This window comes from Coenobita brevimanus, chromosome 82, assembly GCF_032717465.1.
Source record: "Coenobita brevimanus isolate Jiangsu-jjx chromosome 82, ASM3271746v2, whole genome shotgun sequence".
NCBI classification, from domain to species: domain Eukaryota; kingdom Metazoa; phylum Arthropoda; class Malacostraca; order Decapoda; family Coenobitidae; genus Coenobita; species Coenobita brevimanus.
Window position 1 is genome coordinate 1,456,111 of NC_137035.1, and position 18,843 is coordinate 1,474,953.

Here is an 18,843-nt window from a genome sequence, read left to right on the forward strand (position 1 = left end):
ACACACACACACACCTCTTCATTTGTCACCCCATCGGCACCAGTACCCACCGTCCATACTAAATACAAGGTAGGGCTTCGTCATGCAAGTCTACCTGTAGTGTTAGGGTATTAGGGGAGGTATTTTTATGGTATGCTGTGTACCGTATGTAGGTGTATGACGATGTGTACCGTGTGTAGGTGTATGAAGACTGTACCGTGTATAGGTGTATGAAGATTGCACCGTGTGTAGGTGTATGAAGATTGTACCGTGTGAAGGTGTATGAAGATTGTTCCGTGTGAAGGTGTATGAAGATTGTACCGTGTGTAGGTGTATGAAGATGTGTACCGTGTGTGGGTGTATTAATATCTGTACCGTACTTTGTCGTATAGATATGAACAAAATATATACTGTAGGCTGTACGTCCTTTAAAAGCTTGTATATACTGAAGTGGTTATCTGATCGTTTGTATACCCCATGAAGACTCTCATATCCCTGTGAGGTTTGTGTGTGTGTGTGTATGTTGGAGGTGGTTGTGAGAGTATACTGTATGTGTACTTTATGTATAGGGATATGTAGTCGTATGTGTATTTATGGTTATTTACATATTTAGGTGTGTATATGGAAGCGTTTGTATGTATGTGAATTTATGTATGTGTGCTTACATGGTTGCGTGGTTAGTCAGTATATACAAGAGTAAGTTACACACACACACACACACACACACACACATGGATACATAGATAAGTTATGGTGTTTGTGTGTGTGTGTGTCGGTGTGAACAACGTGGAGGAGCAAACAGGAAATTCTTGGTAATTGTTGACCACTAAATCACTTTTTTTTTTTATTATTCTTTCCACTTTCAGACGATTTTTTTGTATCTTAATTAGACACATCGACGTTAAGGGGTTGGATATAGCCTTTTATTAACCCTTCCACTCCTAGGGTACTCCTAAGCTGAATAAAATCGTCTGGTATAAGCGTCAAGGGGATAATAAGCGTCTCCGTTTTGGAAGGGTTAATCGCTTCACTAGGGCGGATTAAGGGTAGGTTGTTCGTGCTGCCTCCAGACGATTTTATTCAGCTTCTGGGGATCACCTGAAGGGAAGAGGTTATGGAAGGGAATGTCTTGGGGCGTAAGTTCCAAGTCTCTCCTAAGTCGCCTAAGTTGGGTGTAATCGTGGCAGGCGCGTGCGTGTGCGTGTGTGTGTGTGTGGTGTGTGTGTGTGTGGTGTGTGTGTGTGTGTGTGTGTGTGTGTGTGTGTGGTGTGTGTGCATTGAAAGCTGCTGTCAAAGAGTAAAATACACTTTAAAATACTTATGAAAAATGTCAGTTGTGTGTGTGTGTGTGTGAGAGAGAGACAGAGACGAGACGAGACGAAACATCTTTGCGTACACTTTGCCCACATGAAGCGTAAGTGTTGCGTACTGGGAGCCAAGTTACGCCATATCCTTTATCTCGTAGGGCCTGACCGTTCTGAAGCTGAGTGTTTTGACAAGAGACATCCGCGGTATTCCCAGCCTCGACGCGATGAGTGTGTGAGGAGAGAGGTACTTAGTTATTTGATGGATATACGGTATAGGACTTCAGGCGTGGCGTGCATGTATGTTATTTTAATGTATGTGTGTTTGTACAGTATGGAGTATATTCAGATGACTTGCACACGCCGCCCCCCCCTCACACACACACACACACACACACACACACACATTAACCGCACTATATGTGGTGTGAATTAAACTGTTTACCATATACTGTTTGTATGTACCTTATTTACGGTATATGGTGTGTAGTTATTCAAGAGTGCACCGTGTTTGGCTCTTTCATGTATGGGAATGATAACCATCTCGATTTGTTTTCTTCACCTGTAAGATAATAACCTAATTATATTTCCTCCTATGCCTTTTTAATAAGAATAGGTAGGCCTGCATAGTAGTAACAAGAGATAATTAATAAGAGTACCGGTATTTTGTTTATACTGGAACATTTGAACCGTAATGTGTTTTCGCCAAAATGAAATACCTCGAGTGACTGACGGACAGAACAAGAAGATATGTTGTTGCATCTAAAACATAGCTTGTTAGGAGTCTGTCTGTCACATGTACAGAGGTTAATGTGAACTTGGATGTAAAATTGTGTGCGCGCGCTTGCTTGCTTCATCGTTGCTATCTTGCGGATTTTCCCTTTACCTCCCTCCCTTTCAGGATTGGTTTATCTCCTCTCTCCCCATACTTCTTTTATCTCCTTATCCTTCCTCTCCAATCTCCCCCTCTGCCTTACATCCCACCACCATAGTCTTGTAAATTTAACCGGTATAGCTGAGTGGTTTATTTGTAATAGTAGTATTAAGTGGTAGTAGTAATAGTAGTAGTAGTGGTGGTGGTAGTAGCTTTAGTACCCGTAGTAGTAGTTTGGTAGCCAGACTGACCATTATCAGCGTATCATTAAGAGATAAGGCGTCGGGAGGCTGCTCTTATCTCTCAGGCCCTGTACACGTGGAGTCTGGGAACGGTGCTTGTAGTTGTAGCAGCAGCGGTAGTAGTAGTAGTAGTAGTAGTAGTAAGCAGTAGTAGTGGTGGTGGTGGTGGTAATGAATGATTTGGAGGTAGTGATGGTGGTGGTATGGAGTGATTTAGAGGTGGTGGTGGTGGTATTAGTAGCGATTGTAAGTTGTGGTGGTAGTGGTTGTGTATTTGGTAGTTTATGGTATTTGTGTTTGTCAGTGGTGGTAGATTAGGAAGGTTAATGATACTGGTGTTCACGTCAGTAGTGGTAGATCTATTAGTGGTAGTCGGGATGTGTGGAGGTATAGTACTATTGGTTGTAACAGTATTTATTAGTCCTTGTTCAGGTATTAAGATATTACACGTGATAGTAGATTCATTACTTTAACGATAGTAGCATCTGTGTAGGTGGGCGAGTAGTAGTATTGCTGTGTGGTACTATCGCTAATAGTTTTAGATATTTGAAACTAAAATGAACTTCACAGTAAGCTTTAAACATAGTAGTAGTAATTAAGCAAGAGTTGGTCGAGGTAGTAGTAGTAGTGGTGGTCGTAGTAGTATTACATATGGCATTTAAAGCTGCATACACATGCTAGGTATTGCCAGAGTGCATGACATTGCGACCATATTTCCCGTCAGGTCGCTCAAAAGCCACTTAACCCAATGGTCCAGAAGCGATAAATGGCTTCCTAAACTGTCATTCTACCCTATGTAAGTGGTTCCAAGCTCGCACGTACTCTAGAACGGTTGTAAAATGTGAAAATATGTGGTAGTGTATGTGGTATGCGGCGTTCATTCATCCTAGGAGCGCGGGAGGGTTGGTACGTCTGAGCGGAGTAATACGAGGTCTCCAATGGATTCCACTCATCAGTCTTAACGTGGACGGGGTAGAGGGAGCACGTGTTTCGTTCCCTCTCCTGTGTGCTTTTAAAAACTAGGGTACGATCCGCCACTCAGAACATCTGAACCCCTCTACCATTAATAGATATTGTTACGCCATACTAGGACTTTCTACAAGCATCTCCAGAGCCACAGTTCTGCTTTAAGGTAAGGCATTCAGGAAAGATGCCGTTAATAACACGCATCCTGCATTTTTTTTTTCCTTTCTGCTTCTGCTCAGCACATCGCCCCATAGATGCTGTAAATTGTCTCTCTGGTTTCCATGAGTTTCATTTTCCTCGCTCAGTGACGTGTAGAGGTTGATGGAGCATGCAACAGGTTTCACATATCGATTGCTTACCGCCGCATTGCAAAGTTGCAAGGTTGGAACAGCTGTACAGGCATATTCAACGCTATGTTAGTGAAAAACATGCCGGTTGAAAGTGAAAACTAATTAACTTACAGTTTTTGAAGCGCACGTAATTGTTTAATTGATAAATTCCCTTTTTAATTGAAATAATTAAAATGACTAACAGTCAGATATATTTGAAGTGTTTTTGCACTTGTTTTATTTGATCGTATTGTATCATAGTTAACGTTGGTTGTATTTGGTAGTACAGAGAATAGTGAGAGTGCACCCGTGTGAATATGTGTGTGGGAGGGTGAGAGTAGTAGGTGAGTGCGTGCGTCAGTTTGTGTGTGTGTACGTGTGTGTGAGTGGTGTGGGAGGGAGAGCAAGTGTAGCAGACACGTGGGTTAGCAGGTTGGCTTTTCGTTGGCTTAGGAGTGACTGTCTGACGCAGTTGGCTTTGCGGTGTCAGACTGGCTTGGTAATTAGGCCAAAAGGGACTGGCTGGCTTGGCTTTGGGAGCGTCTGGCATATTTGAATCTTTGCAGCTGTGTGTCTGTACCCGAGTGAGAGGTTTGCATACATATTTATGCTCGCCTCCCTGCCCTAACTTAGATCCGTTTGCATGTAGAAGTAGAGACATGGAAAGATTCTGAACACATTATTTTTGTCATTCCTCCTGTAGAATTAAGACTTACGATAATTTTCCTTTCGTAACTAAGATTTTTTTGTAGAAACGAGGAATATTTCGATATCCATCCTGCAAAACAGATAACTTGGATGACTTGAAAGTTTGGTGAATTTGGCGCCTAGTTGGTGGGGGAGTGTCTGCTGGTCACTGCTAAGATGTGGCTGTACGGATTGTAATAGGAAGTGACTTAGTTGGATTGGCTTTTTGGCTGCCTGGACTTTGTGAACTGCAGTCATTGCTTGTATGTGGCTGGCTGAGTGGCTTATGAGTGGCTGGTCATACCTGGCTTAGATGCAGCTGTCCGGAATACATTGCAAAAAGTGACATAGTTGACTTTTTGGCTGTCTGACCTGTGAATTTCAAACATGACTCATCTGATGACTGGCTTAGCGGATTATCAGTGTTCATAGCTGGCTTAGAACGTGTCTGGTTTGAATATGACTGCTTGGAATATAAATTTTTAAATGGCTTAGTTGGCTGTTTAGGTCCTGTGATTTGCGAACTTGGCTTGTGTGGCTGGCTTAGTGTCTCGGTGGCTTCTCTTCAAGGTTGGCGTATAATTTGATTGGGATGACGTATTTATTGTGTAGTGTCAGTATGAATTTCTTTAACTGGGGAAAGCTGGTCGTATTGCAGGGATTAACGAAGGCTGTGTCTATCCCCACACGTTTGGAAAATATCTCGCAAACTGAGTAAAATCGTCTGGATGTAGCAGGGAGAAGATTGAAAACATAAACTCGACTTTATATATTACGAAGAAGATTGAAAATACGCATCGGCTGTTGACTAAGGAGTGGCTTTCTGCTTTAGTTGTATTTTCTTACCTTGTCCTAGATTTTGTTCCTTTTACGGCTTATTTCTCCTTGGTTATTGGTAGGAAGAAGACTGAAAAAGCATTTGTTACGGCCATACATCGTCTCCATAACCCTTCTTCAAGACGAAGGCCATGCTCTCTTTGTCTATTGTTAACTCAGTCTTCAAGATGGAGAAATAGCAGTTTGAGGCCAAGTTAGGGCAAAAACAGTACAGTAGTTGGCTAGGGATGCTTTGGGTGATGATGCTGGGCAGAGACCCTGTGGATAGTTCATTGACCTTGCGCTTTGGATTTCTGCTCTCTCTCTCTCTCTCTCTCTCTCTCTCTCTCTCTCTCTCTCTCGCTCGCTCGCAGGTGGCATGTCCAGTCTGACCTCGCCTCCTGTCAACTCTTTCCTTCTTCGTTATCTCTCCCAACTTTTCCCACTTTATCTGGCGTTCGTTTTAACCTACTACATAGTGTGAATGTTTGTCTAGCAAGTGTTTATGTTTGCTGTTTTAGCCTTGTAAGTTATTTTGTCTATCAAACTATCTATTTTGTATGTGATGTAGTATGCTGGCTTGTTATAATCGCTGTGGCTGTATGTAGGGGGTGGAGAGAGAGAGAGAGAGAGAGAGAGAGAGAGAGAGAGAGAGAGAGAGAGAGAGAGAGAGAGAGAGAGAGAATGCACGCCTCTCAGACTTTCTAGCATCCACGACAGTAGAACAGAAAGCTTACCTGTGTGTCTGCTTAGTGATTTGCATTTATTTCCATGAAGTACTGTGAGGAAAGAGGAAATGGTTGAGCGTTGCCGAGGAAACTTTGCTCCATTGCGCTTCTTGGAACTTTGCCAGATTGCGCAACGTGGGAGTTCGGTGTGTGTGCAAGGTGGGTAGGATGAGTAGTGAGCTAGGAGGGCTTCTGGTGGTGATGGGTAAGGTAGGAGAGGTTGTGGTTGTGATGGGTAGGGTGAGGATGAGTCAGTTTGATGGGTAAGTTAGGATTGATTGTGGTAGTGATAGGTAGGTGGGTAAGGATGAGTCAGTTTGTTGGGTAAGTTAGGATTGATTGTGGTAGTGATGATGGATAAGAATTAGTCATTGTAGATGGGTTGGATAGAATGGGTGTTATGTACGGTAGTGAAGATGGATAAGGGATGGGTAACAGGATGAGTTTTGCTGTAGATAGATAATGTAGTGACGTTGGGTAGGGAATGGGTAAGAAAGGAGTAATAATGGTGAGAATGGGTAGGGAATGGGTGAGGATGAGTTATAGTGTAGATAGTGGAAGGGGCTGTAGGGGGGATGGGTAAGGTAAGGGGTGGTGTGGAAGATGAGCCATAAGGATGAGTCGTACCGTAGTGAGGATGGGTAAGGGATGGGTTATGAAGGAAGTACGGTACGGTAGTGAGTAGGCAGGTGGTAGTGTAAGGCGATTAGATGTCAGGATGGCATGATCGTTTAAGAAGTAACTTAGTTGGTGCTCTTTCTCTCTCTCTTTCACACACACACACACACACACACACACACGAGAGAGAGAGAGAGAGGGGGGGGGAACTACCATAAAAGTATTTCAGTTATTTATCCCTTTGAAATTGTTTATTCATTCGAGTTCATGCCTTTCTTGTAACACTCTTCAAGACTAAACCCACACCACCACAAATGATAGGTGAAGGTAGCGCCAGTAGCAGTGTGGAATATAGTGCGTCACATTCCATAGCCGTGTCCACCAATCTATATTCCCTAGCCTCTCTGTACGCCTTAGCATTCCATAGCTATTCCGTACGCGTCTATGTTTGACCGCCTCAGTACGATAACCCCTGTTTTTTTCTTAATATTGGTGCGTCTAGAAGAATATGTGATTGTGAGAGATCTGTAGTAAATTTACTCGACGACTATTGTTTCCTTCTTGCTGCAACCCGTACTGAAGGCATTTAGATGCTACCTTACGTAAAGTATACCACAGGTTCCGTACCAAGTCGCAACGCAGTATGTGTTCCCATTATACCGTACACCGAAGTCTCGCAGTTCAAGATTCTGTTCCTGTACCATACGTATACGGTATATACGGTACTTGTATAAAATGCTTCATATAGTACTATTCCCATGGTATCCAATCGGTACAATTTAAAGTCCTCATTATACGCCGTTGTTTTTACCTAACGAACTTAACATATACAGTTTACCTGTAATAATGATAATCTCACCATCCACTCACTCAATGTAGTGCTACTCTCGGGGACTACCCTTTCTTCTCTTTCATCCTTTCTCATCTCTGTCTTTCCTTCATTCATTCCTCTTCCCTCTGTCTAAGGGTTACGGTACTGTGCGCTGTTTGACAAGTCAAATGGTTTCCTGTACACCAGGAAACCATTTACTACATTCGTTGGTATCCATGTAACCAGATTGTGGCGCCTGTTGGTTTAGTGAGTAATGAAGGTGGTCCAATCGGATTGAGCTTGTACAGGTTTATATACAAGGGGTGGTTGGGGATTATTGCTCACGTAATGCCACTCATGGATGTGTGAGACTGGTCACTCTCATCCTAGGTGTCAGGGCCAACTTGCCTAGCCCCGGGTTCCCACGCTCCTCATGGGGCAACAGGATTAGATAATGAATGAATAATAATAATAATAATAATAACTATAAAATGGCAGATAAGGTAGTCAAAGAAAACCACTTCCCAGTTCTGCATGAAGAAAATTTACAGCTTGCGAAATAAAGTGAAACACCCAATCTCTCATAGTGTGTGTTTCAGGTGGCCTCGATTTTTCGCTGTTCGTCAGACTTTGGGAAGATACTTGTGTCTGTACGTTACTCAATGAATTTAGTGTCATTATACGCCAATATCTTGCAGGTGGGTTTAATGTCACTCTCACTGGGGGCTGGTGTCTGGGAATGTGAATGTCTGGGTGTATATATAACGCTGGCATCGAGGGGTTGGCACTGCTGGCACTCCTGGTTATAGGCACTGCTAACACGTGGCACCCTGAGTCATGTTAGTGCCAGCGAGAGAGAGAGAGAGAGAGAGAGAGAGAGAGGGAGGGAGGGAGGAGGGAAGTGAGTATGTGCAATAAGAAAGGAAGGGAATATGTGGGTAAGTGTGTCAGAAAATAGATCCTGCTGTATATCATGTAAGGTATGATGAAGTGTGTGTGTGTGTGTGTGTAAGCCAACGTTTGAATTGTATGTGCGTGTGTGCGTTATTGGATGCGTCATGGGGCTAGTGTGATGACGTCATTGGTCTTCCTCGTGCCTCCCACCCCCTCAGTTTATCCTGTTGCCATAGTTACCATCTGTGTTAGGAACCCCATGATGTTTTGTTTTTCTTTCTTGCTGCTGGTTGAATTATAATTATTTCCTGCAAAAGATACCCCCGTCGTTTAGAACTTCTGGCTTAATGCGGGATACTGTTTCCTTCATTTCAGCATGTACGTCCCCAGCTTAGTATCATTGGTGTCTACAAAAAGGGAGGGGTAAATGCATCATGGTAGTGAAGGGATTAGTTCTACCCTGAATTTATATCTTGCCAGACCTCTTCGTCACAGGCCACTCACCATCACCTGTAACATTCAGCACCACAACCTGACCCATTTATTCATCATCATCATCATTTTCACTAGTTACCCTCATTGACCTCTGCCATTACATCACTACCATACTGTTACTATGACTACCGTTATTGTTGCTCACCATGATCTGTCATCTAACAGGTACTCATTATCACGACACAGTCTCATATTCACCATCACATTATCGCACCATCTTACATTCACACCATAACTTCAGCATCATCACCGTCGCTCACCATCTTCACCCTCTCACTATCACCATGTATGTTCTTAAACCACCACATCTAACACTCTGAATTACCACTACGGCTACTATTGATTCCATACATTTTCAAACCTACTATACTACAATTTTTCAAGGTTTAGATTTATACCATAGAAGATTGCCAGAGACGTGTGTGTGTGTGTGTGTGTGTGTGTGTGTGTGTGTGTGTGTGTGTGTGTGTGTTTTGGTGAATTGTGTGTGTGTGTGTGTGTGAGAGAGAGAGGGGGGAGGAGGGAGGGGGGGAGTGTGGAGGAAAGAAATAGCTTTAGGGAAGAAGGGAAAACGGCAGTTGTATAGGGAAGGGGCAGATTCACAGAAGATGGTCAGAGGGAGCCAAGAAGAGGGGAGGGAGGGTAGGAGGAGGAGGAGGCATGGAGGGGTTGAGGAGGGAGGAAAGGCCTTGAGGGGAGAGAAGGAGGGAAGGAAGTGGTAGGGAGGGGGAGGTTAAGGACAAGAGGAGGATTAACTGGTGAAGAGGGTGGGAATGGATAGAGAGAGAGAGATTACACGTGGAGGCAGGCTGAGACATCAAATACCCATCGGTAATAAAAGAAAAGCAATGCAAAATAGTGAGAAAAAAAACAGACGATTGAAAAAGACGAGGCAGGAGAGGAAGGAAGGGGAAGGGGCTGCGAACAGAAGGGGAGGGGGAGGGAGGAGGTAAAGAAGGAAGAAGGGAGAGAATGGGTACGGTGAGAACGGATGAGGGAGGGGAGGGAGAGAGGACGCAGGAAATATCATGTATAGAAACGGATGTCTTTGGGTAGGGTGTGTGTTTGTGTGTAAAGGAAGGGTTACTATGGAGAGAGAGAGAGAGAGGAAGCGTGAGTGGGAAAGCAGAGGAAAGCAAATGAAAAAAAAATTGTACCGGTACCGCAAGATATAGGATGGGGAGGGAAGGAAGGGAGAGGGGTGTGGCGTGTGAAGGTCAAAGAACAGGAGGGGAGGGAGGGACGGAGAGTAAGAGAGAGAGAGGACGGAATGAAAGTGTTTGATGTGGCAGTAGGTGGTGGAGAAAGTAGGGAATGAAGAGAGGGAGGTGTTGATGGAAGGAGAGGTAGAGAGAAATGATAGAGAGGGCAAAGAAAGGCCAAGGAATGATGGACAAGAAGGAAGGAGGGAAAAGGATCGAGGCAAGTGAGGTTGGGGTGTAAGGAAGGCGTTACGTGGTAGGGGAGGGGGAGGGAATGGGGTGAGGGAAGGATGTAAACGTGGCGGGGAGGGGTGGATATAGACGATCAAGGGAGGGAGGGAGGGAAGAGTGGAGACAGGGGTGGGTGGGGGTTGGTTGGGGGGAAGAGGGTGTGTTTGGGGGGAGACCACGTTAGAGAGCGCGTGAGACACATTGATCCAGCCAGACCCGCCCAAGGTGCCACCTCCCCCCTCACTTCTCCCCTCCCCCCCCAGCCATCTTCCCGCCAAAACCAAATTTCGCGCCAAAAACGTAGACCACGCCCAACTAGCTGAAACACAAGATTCTCTAGTTATTCCTCTTCGTGTACAGTCGCGGTCAGAAATCCTTTTACACCGCTTCGAAACCGTGCCAAATACTAACGAAATCTTGCCAAACTATACAGGAAATATAGAAGAGGATCCAAGTAGGTCCAAAAATGTTCACTGTGCGCAGCGTACCCATAGGTAAGCACGGTATAATTTATGTATAACCATTTGAACTATAATTTATATTTAAGTTCATCCTTTTGAACTATTCACGGCTCAGAAATATAGACTTGTAATAAATACCATAACAGGATTTAAAGGTAGTAATCTCGTTTTTCACATAGTTGGAAGCCATAGGTGTGTAAAAGGATGATTGACCGTAACTGTACATGGATTCAAACTTAAGTACGTGGATGTGTTTCTCTCTCTCTCTCTCTCTCTCTCTCTCTCTCCCACCTGACACTTCACCCCACTTACTCTGTTTTCTAAGCATTACCTTGAGCTTGTTCATTCTCTCTCTCTCTCTCTCTCTCTCTCTGACTTCACCCCACTTTATTTTCTAAGCATTATCTTGAGCTTATTCATTTCTCTCTCTCTCTCTCTCTCTCTCTCTCTCTCTCCCTCTCCCTCCCTTCCCCCCTGACTTCTTCACCCCACTTACACTGTTTTCTAAGCATTACCTTGAGCTTCTCTCTCTCTCTCTCTCTCTCTCTCTCTCTCTCTCTCTCTCTCTCTCTCTCTCTCTCTCCCCCAATCGCCCCGCTTTCCCGCCAAATCCAAGGCCCCGCCCACCCGTGACGTCACCATGCGGTATGATTTAAAGCATAGTGGTATTGGCTTAGTATTTTTGTGTGGATTTTTTTTTTACCTAATGGAAATGGGCATTTTTTTTTTTTTTTTGCGCACTCGGTATGACACCGTAGTGACATTATTTGGCGTTTTATGACGTTATAGATGAAATGTTTCTTTTGTATTATTGTTGCAGTGCTTACTATCTCTTACTGTTTTTGAGACTTGCTTCTTTCTTTTTCTGACGATGGATCATGATTGAGAGGTGCTGGTGTTTCTTCTTTATAATATGAAATCGGAATGCCACAGTAAAATCAGAATGCCAACTAGTAATTCTTTTAGCCTATTGTATTTTCATTCATTTTCGTTTTCTTTGGGAGGTAGGTCGTTTTCTTTTGCTCATGGTATGTGACGCTGAGAATATATAATAGCATTACTCGGCATTTTTAGTTCCGTTCTTTGTTAATTATCTTGTCTTAATTTTTTCATATGTTTTTCTTTTTATTTGGTACCTGTGTTATTACTGGTTTTTGTTATCAATTAGAATGGGATTTTTTTTTAAATTAATTTCTCTGGGCAATTTTCCTCTTGACTACCCTTCCATTTATTTAAGTCATTGTTTCGTTTGTGATTGCAGGCAGCATACTGGGGTCGACGGATTCTTCTTTTTTGTATTGTTTTAAAGCTTGGTGTGTCCTCTTACAAAACATTGGTATGTTTTTTAAGGGGAAATTTCTTCGGTTTCTCTGTGACCAGCAGTTAGTGGCGCCGACTGGTAATGGTATTATTATTATTATTATTATTATTATTATTATTATTATCACCATCTTAATGGGAGGTTGAGTCCGTCTATTTCCATTTTATTTTTATGTATTGTGGGATGCAGGTTGATCACTTCTGAAAACGCTTGGATACCAACATATCTCACTTGATAATTGGGGCCTTATCACTGTTACATTATAAATACATGGTTATAAGGAAAACGGGGATATGAATAAATTAGTGTCCCCTTAAGAAATAAACCTACGGAGCAAGGCAACCATATTTCACTGCAACTGAAACGTGGTTTGAGTTTAGCCACTTAACTATGATGGCGCAGTAGTTTCGTTTTGCATCCAGGCACCGTAGGAGATGCCCTAGTTCAGAAGTTAGAATGCTTTAAGTTCGACAGAAAAAAATAAAATAAGGTACCTATTCACTTTGAAGTATCCTAAAAAAAAAGTCAAATCATCCCATCATTTCAAAGTCGTGTGTGTGTGTGTGTGTGTGTGTGTGTGTGTGTGTGTGTGTGTGTGTGTGTGTGTGTGTGTGTGTGGAGAGAGAGACACAGACACAGACAGTGACAGAGAGAGAGAGAGAGACATCAATGGGAATTCACCTGAAGTCACCCAAGAAGCAAAAAAATGTCCGTAGATGCAAAAAAAAAAAAAAAAAAATCCTCGTAGTGAATGGGTCAGTTTACAGAACCGTTGAAGGCTGGAAACTTGGGGAGGCGTAGAAAGAGAAATGAGCTGTTGGGTCATTAGCTACCTGCGTCCAGAAAGTGATGAATCTCTCTCTCTCTCTCTCTCTCTCTCTCTCTCTCTCTCTCTCTCTCTCTCCGTTCTTTAGTAATTACTAATTTTTAACCTTTCCTTGCTCTCGTACTCCATTCTCGTCAATACATCCTCAACATTATTTGCAGTTCTCCCCTCTCTCCTTCACACACACACACACACACACACACACACACACACACACACACACACACACACACACACGCCATGCGACAAATGTACACACGTCACCCCAGCAACACGTGAGGCAAGGGGGAGGGTGGAGTCACGCTTTCGACATAGCTGAGGGGTGTGTCTAAGCTTCTAATCTCAGTTCAGATGGTTGTAAGGTTTCTGCTTTGGAGTCTGCTAAATTCTCTCTCTCTCTCTCTCTCTCTCTCTCTCTCAATTTGTGTGTGTGTGTGTGTGTGTGTGTGTGTGTGTGAGAGAGAGAGAGAGAGAGAGAGAGAGAGAGATTGTGGTTTGTTTGTATGCATGTGCACGAGAATGTTCTTGAGATTGTGTGTGTGTGGTTGTTAGAGAGGGGGAGGGAGAAAGTTATGTGAACTGGAACAAACCGGTGTGTGTGTGTGTGTGTGTGTGTGTGTGTGTGTGTGTGTGTGTGTGTGTGTGTGTGCAAGATATTTTTAGATGTACGTTCGAGAGATCGACTCTGCGTGTCGGTATGTGTATATGATCTAGTGTATGCCTTTTTTTTTATGGAATTAGGTGACCTGTCGGAGCGCGTTTGGCTGTGTGTGTGTGCGCGCGCATTTGTTGCATCATGTATTGCAAGAGGGAGGAGATAAGCCAGATGAAGGACATGCGGTAATATATACAGGAATGTAAACTTCAGAGAGTAGCAAAAAATACTGTGATATATATAAGAAAACTTTATGATTAAAAACACTGGCCAGAAGTGAGAGGTTGCTTCCTACGTCTTACAAGAGGATCCGGTATGTGTCCCCAGAGGTAAATTAGTCTGTGATTGCATTTTCACCTGTCCTCAAAGGTATAACAAAATTTACTCTGGCAGATGCACGATAGATTAATACCGTCATCATATTACGTTCACCCCCCCCCTAATATGATAAACATTATTCTGGCTATTCTTGCTGCCAATAGACGATTTTACTTAGATTAGGTGAGACCTTTAGATGGTTAGATGTGGACCTAATTATGTAACTTTTTTCCTTTGAGAGATCTTTGAATAGAAGAAGAAAGTGTAACAAAGAACAATGTTTATAGTTACGTCATTGAGTAAAACGAGTTGCGATATGGTGACTTATTTTATATTCTATTCGTTTCCCTTTTTTCGGTTTTATTAGGAATAGCCTTTACTAGCGAATGAGTGAATGGAATTTTGTCAACCCCTCGGTCCGAAAAACCTCCCTTCATGTGTATAAAATCGTCTGGAGGTAACAGGACAAATTTTTAGAGAATATCGTCAGGCTGAAGGGGTTAAGAAAGATGCGTAAGGACGTGACGTAGGCAATACAGTATATTCATGGTAACAGTAGGAAAGTTTAACCCCCCAACCCTCCCCCTGTCCCTCCCCTCCCCTCCCCTCCCCCTCCCCGGGCCCCTTCAAGGTCTCATCTCTCTCGCTTAGTAGTAGTGGTAGATTGCGGTAGTGGTGGTGGTAGTGGAGAGATAGTGGCTGGTAGTTGCGGTTTGTTAACGGTAAAGGTAGCAGTAGTAAGCTGATTGTGGCTTAATGCAACGTGGTGGTAGTGAATTGTGGTAGTGGTGGTTGCAGACTGGTTCGAGTGCTTTTTAGTAGTGCTGTTGGTAAGGTGTGGTAGTGGTGATTTTAGATTGTGGTTGTAGCGTTGTTGGTATTGGTGGTGGCACAGCGTGGTAATAGTGGTGGTAGATTATGGTAGTGGTGGTGGTTGTGGGTGAATATGAAGCTGTGGGTGGCTTTGGTAGGATGTGGTGGTGGTGTGATAGTTTATGGTAATGATAATGGTTGTGGTTGATTATGAAGCAGTAGGTTGGTGTGGTAGGTTGTGGTGGTGTGGTAGTTTATGGTAGTGATAATGGTTGTGGTCGATTATGAAGCAGTGGGTAGGTGTGTAGGTTGTGGTGGTGTGGTAGTTAATGGTAGTGGTGATGGTTGTGGTTGGTTATGAAGCAGTGGGTTGGTGTGTAAGTTGTGGTGGTGGCGGTGGTGTGGTAGTAGTAATAGTGTTTCTCCCTAGATCTCCGCAAAATCGTCTGAAGGTACGCAAATGAAAATCCTATGCCAGCGTAGTATCGTGGTTAGGGCAGAGGATGAGCCTTGTTTAGCCTTATGTTGCTTGATCAATAATGCTTGTGATTGCATCATGTTGATAACCTTGTCAGATATATATATTTTTTATCCTCGAGCCATCCTTTCACACATCTTTTGCCAGTTTTTTCCTGTATCATCCTCCATTCCTTCCCAGTAATACGTTGTCTAAATAGAGTGTGTAATAAGTTGTATAAATGAGTATAAGGTCGTATTGCCAGGATTTCCTATTTTTCCTGTACCATGCCTCCCTGTTTTCCTGTAACAAATAGTGTGAATAAACATGGTAAATATACTGTAAGTTGCGTCGTATAAACAGCTAACACCAACCCCTTCACTGCGAAAGACCTCCCAGGGTAATATCATTTGCCTTTAGCAATAGTGGAAAAAAAAAGTAATTGTATTTATGGTTAATTGAAGGTTGTAACACCCATCAATACGACTTTTTTCTGAAGTTGAATACAGGCGTTTAGCGGTATCAAAATATAAAGTGGGGGATTATCGTAGTGAAAAGGTGTTATCATCATCATCATCATAGTCATTTTCAACGTGACCCATTTCCCATTTTTTTTTTAATCAACGAAAATGTCAACTTCGATCAATACTTTAACCGTGAACGTGGGAACCGGGGCAGCGTCTTGGGTTAACGTGATGCAAAGATGCCATCGATTATTTCCCCCTCGTGTGGGTTGTGGTGCTGTTGATGCCACCCAGTATCAGTGCAGTGCTGTGGTAACGTGGTTGTGTTAGAAGCGACGCCAACAGTGCTGTAATGGAGTTCCTTCAATGCTTCACCCACCAGGTTATCCAGCCACTTCTTTTATATATATATTTTTAGGTTTTCACGGTTCTTGGCTATGTGAACAGTTTCCTTTGATACGGGATTGCTTTGCGTAAGTCCTGCATCCACACCTTTGGTACACGTGAGAAATATCAGCAGGTGTATTTTTGAAGTTGAAGGGGGAGTTGTTGATAGGTCTCCTTTCCTGTTGCTGGACTTCACCTCATCGCATCTTCAGGTGGGAAAATCGGTCAGATTGATGGTGATTTGAGGACTTGGTGTGTGTTTTTTTTCCCCCCCCGATTTGGAGGAGTTGGGACATACGCTCGTCGGCAAAGCAGGTTACCAAGGTACACATTATCAGGCTTTGGTAAATTTTCTCGTGTGGTGGCGAAGGTAGGGCAGAGGAGGCTCCCTAGCGCCTATTCCGTACCAGTTTGTTTTTGGTAGTTGATTTTCTGTTTTTTCTCACATCGTTATGAGGCGAGAGAGTGACTGCGTGTCGGGTGTGTGCGCTTTTTTTTTTTTTTTAATGGACTGCAGGTGAATATCATGTCCGAGCGCGTTTGGCTCTGTGTGTGTGTGTGTGTGTGTGTGTGTGTTGCGTTGCGTTGCGTCATGTACTGCAAGAGGAAGGAGATAAGTCAGATGAAGGACAGATGCGGTAATATATACAGGGAGGTAAACATCTTTTAGTACGAGTAGGAATAAATCTGTGTAGGCTATAACCAAAAAGTAAGTTTGATATTTCTTTTGTATACAGATTGTGAAGACATCAGACGGAGAGATGATCGTGGAGGAGGACTGGCTGCGGGGGGGATGGCCTGTGGATAACGACATGTGGAAGAAATTCGACTTCACGCCTCCCTGCTCGCCCTACAGAGATGTGTGCTTGGACCTTGATGATCTCCCTGACACAGTAAGCGGGTGTAGCCTCCTCTCCGTGCCCACCATCAACGTACCCTCACTGGAAACGGCCTTGGATGATTTCTCAGTCGACTTGGATAAATGTATCGACTTTGGCAACTACCTGGATGAGTGTGAGAATGGGGAGATGCCCTGTCGCCACGGCATCAGGAGCGGCGCTTGCTCCAGTTGCACACAGCTCGCTCAGGCAGGCTCTGAACTACGGCACGATTGCATGTGGGTGGGGACGTGTACAGCAGAGGCCCACAGTCACAGCCACAGCCACACAGACTTAGACTCACAGAACCACAAGAGAACCCACAGTGAGTCCAGTACCCACATCTCGGACTTATTCCTGGACTCCTCTGCCTTGGAAGGTGCCGCGGGGTTCACACACATATCAGACTTCGAGGATGACGACGACTCCCAGATGGACGACCTGGAGGACATCCCATACCCCCACAGACGACCAGAGACCCCTTCAGAGTCCTCCGCCACAGACACAGACGAGGAGAGCCACGCCACAATACACGAGGACCACTGTTACTATCGCCCCCGTCTGCCCACACCTGTACCCACCCTCACTCTGAAGCAGCCACAGCGGCATCATCATTCACATCCATCTGCACTACACACACCCTCAGACACCGGTAAGCATATTATTTATTTATTTATTTATTTATGCTCCTGGGTTATCTGTTTATCCACCTTTCTTAATACTGTTCCTTTCGTCTGCCGTCCTTTTCGTCTTCCGGTAATCTACCTTTTGTTATTCTTTTTCCTCCTTCGCACCATTTACAGTCATCATCACTGCCCACGCTATCCTGTATTTCCAAGCTTTTTTGTTTGTTTTTGTTTTTCCTGGGTTGTCCGTTTATCCAATTTATTCTTTTCCTCCTCCAGTACATTCACAGTGGTCAACAATACACACTTCGTGACTCAAAGGTCGCTTTTAAAATTTTTCCTCGTGTCATTTGTTTATCAACGCTTTCTTATTCTTTTCCTCCTTTTCGCCACTCCTTTCTCGGGCATTAACAAACAGTACGCACCCCAAATAATGTCTGTGTTTTTCCTGTCTTTTCGTTTATCCAGGTTTACTTATTCTTAGACACACACACACACACACACACACACACACACACACACACACACACTGCCTTTTTTTTTTCCTTCCTTTACATCATATTTGCGTCCTTGTCATCACCCATTCTTATCTGTTGTGTCATGTGCCTTCGCCCTACCCTTTAATGCCTTTATTTTTCCACTTAGCACTTTTCATCTTCCTCATTGTTAACATTTTGGTCTTTCCTTTCATTACTCATTCTCTTTCATGTTGACCTGCCATCCACCTCTCACATTATCATTCTTATCTGAAGCAGTCCTCTTACACATCGTGCCATCCACCCCTTCTGATATGCTGAGTGCAAGATTTTTCCGTCTTGTACTTCCCTTTTCTTATATTTTTCTCCTTCACGTGTGGGAAATGGAGTAACTTTTTAAAATCCTTCTGCCGAGAATGTCTTTATTTGTATTCTTGCTGCCCTATTAATTTATTTATTCTTGCTGCATTCAGACGGTTTATTTTGTATACAGTCTGGAGAGGTTTTGAACTGGATGGCTTGGACGTAGCTTCCATTAATGGCTTCAGCGAAATTAAAACAAAAATCGTCTGGTGGTAGAAAGGATAAACTAGAAATAGACTTTGATAGATGTGATTGACCCCTTTAGTACGATGACGTCATAGTGATTAACCTCGTTAGTGCGATGACGTCATAGTGACTAACCCTTTTAGTACGATGACCATAGTGATTAACCCTTTTAGTACGATGACGTCATAGTGATCAACCCTTTAGTACGATGGCGTCAGTGATTAACCCCTTTCAGTACGATGACGTCAGTGATTAACCGTTTTAGTACGATGACGTCATGGTGATTAACCCCTTTAGTACGAGGACCTAATTATTTTATCCTTAATGCCACCAGACGATTTTATTCAGCTGTGGAGGGGAACCTAGAAGTAAAGGGAGGTGAGGAAAATTAATATCAACCCCTCCAAGCTGAAAAATCCCTAAAAATAATCGTCTG

General features: G+C 43.5%; 1 protein-coding gene across 1 annotated transcript in view; it reads left to right on the top strand.

Annotated features, from left to right (window-relative positions):
- The first annotated feature begins 3,376 nt into the window (after window positions 1–3,376).
- LOC145409625 (uncharacterized) overlaps window positions 3,377–18,843 on the top strand; it is a 42,319-nt gene continuing 26,852 nt past the window's right edge. The window contains exons 1-2 of the mRNA XM_080279979.1: window positions 3,377–3,531; window positions 16,616–17,408. Of these exons, the coding sequence (XP_080136105.1) occupies window positions 16,640–17,408 (769 nt within the window). The 5' untranslated portion in view covers window positions 3,377–3,531; window positions 16,616–16,639. The remainder of the gene's footprint in view (window positions 3,532–16,615; window positions 17,409–18,843) is intronic.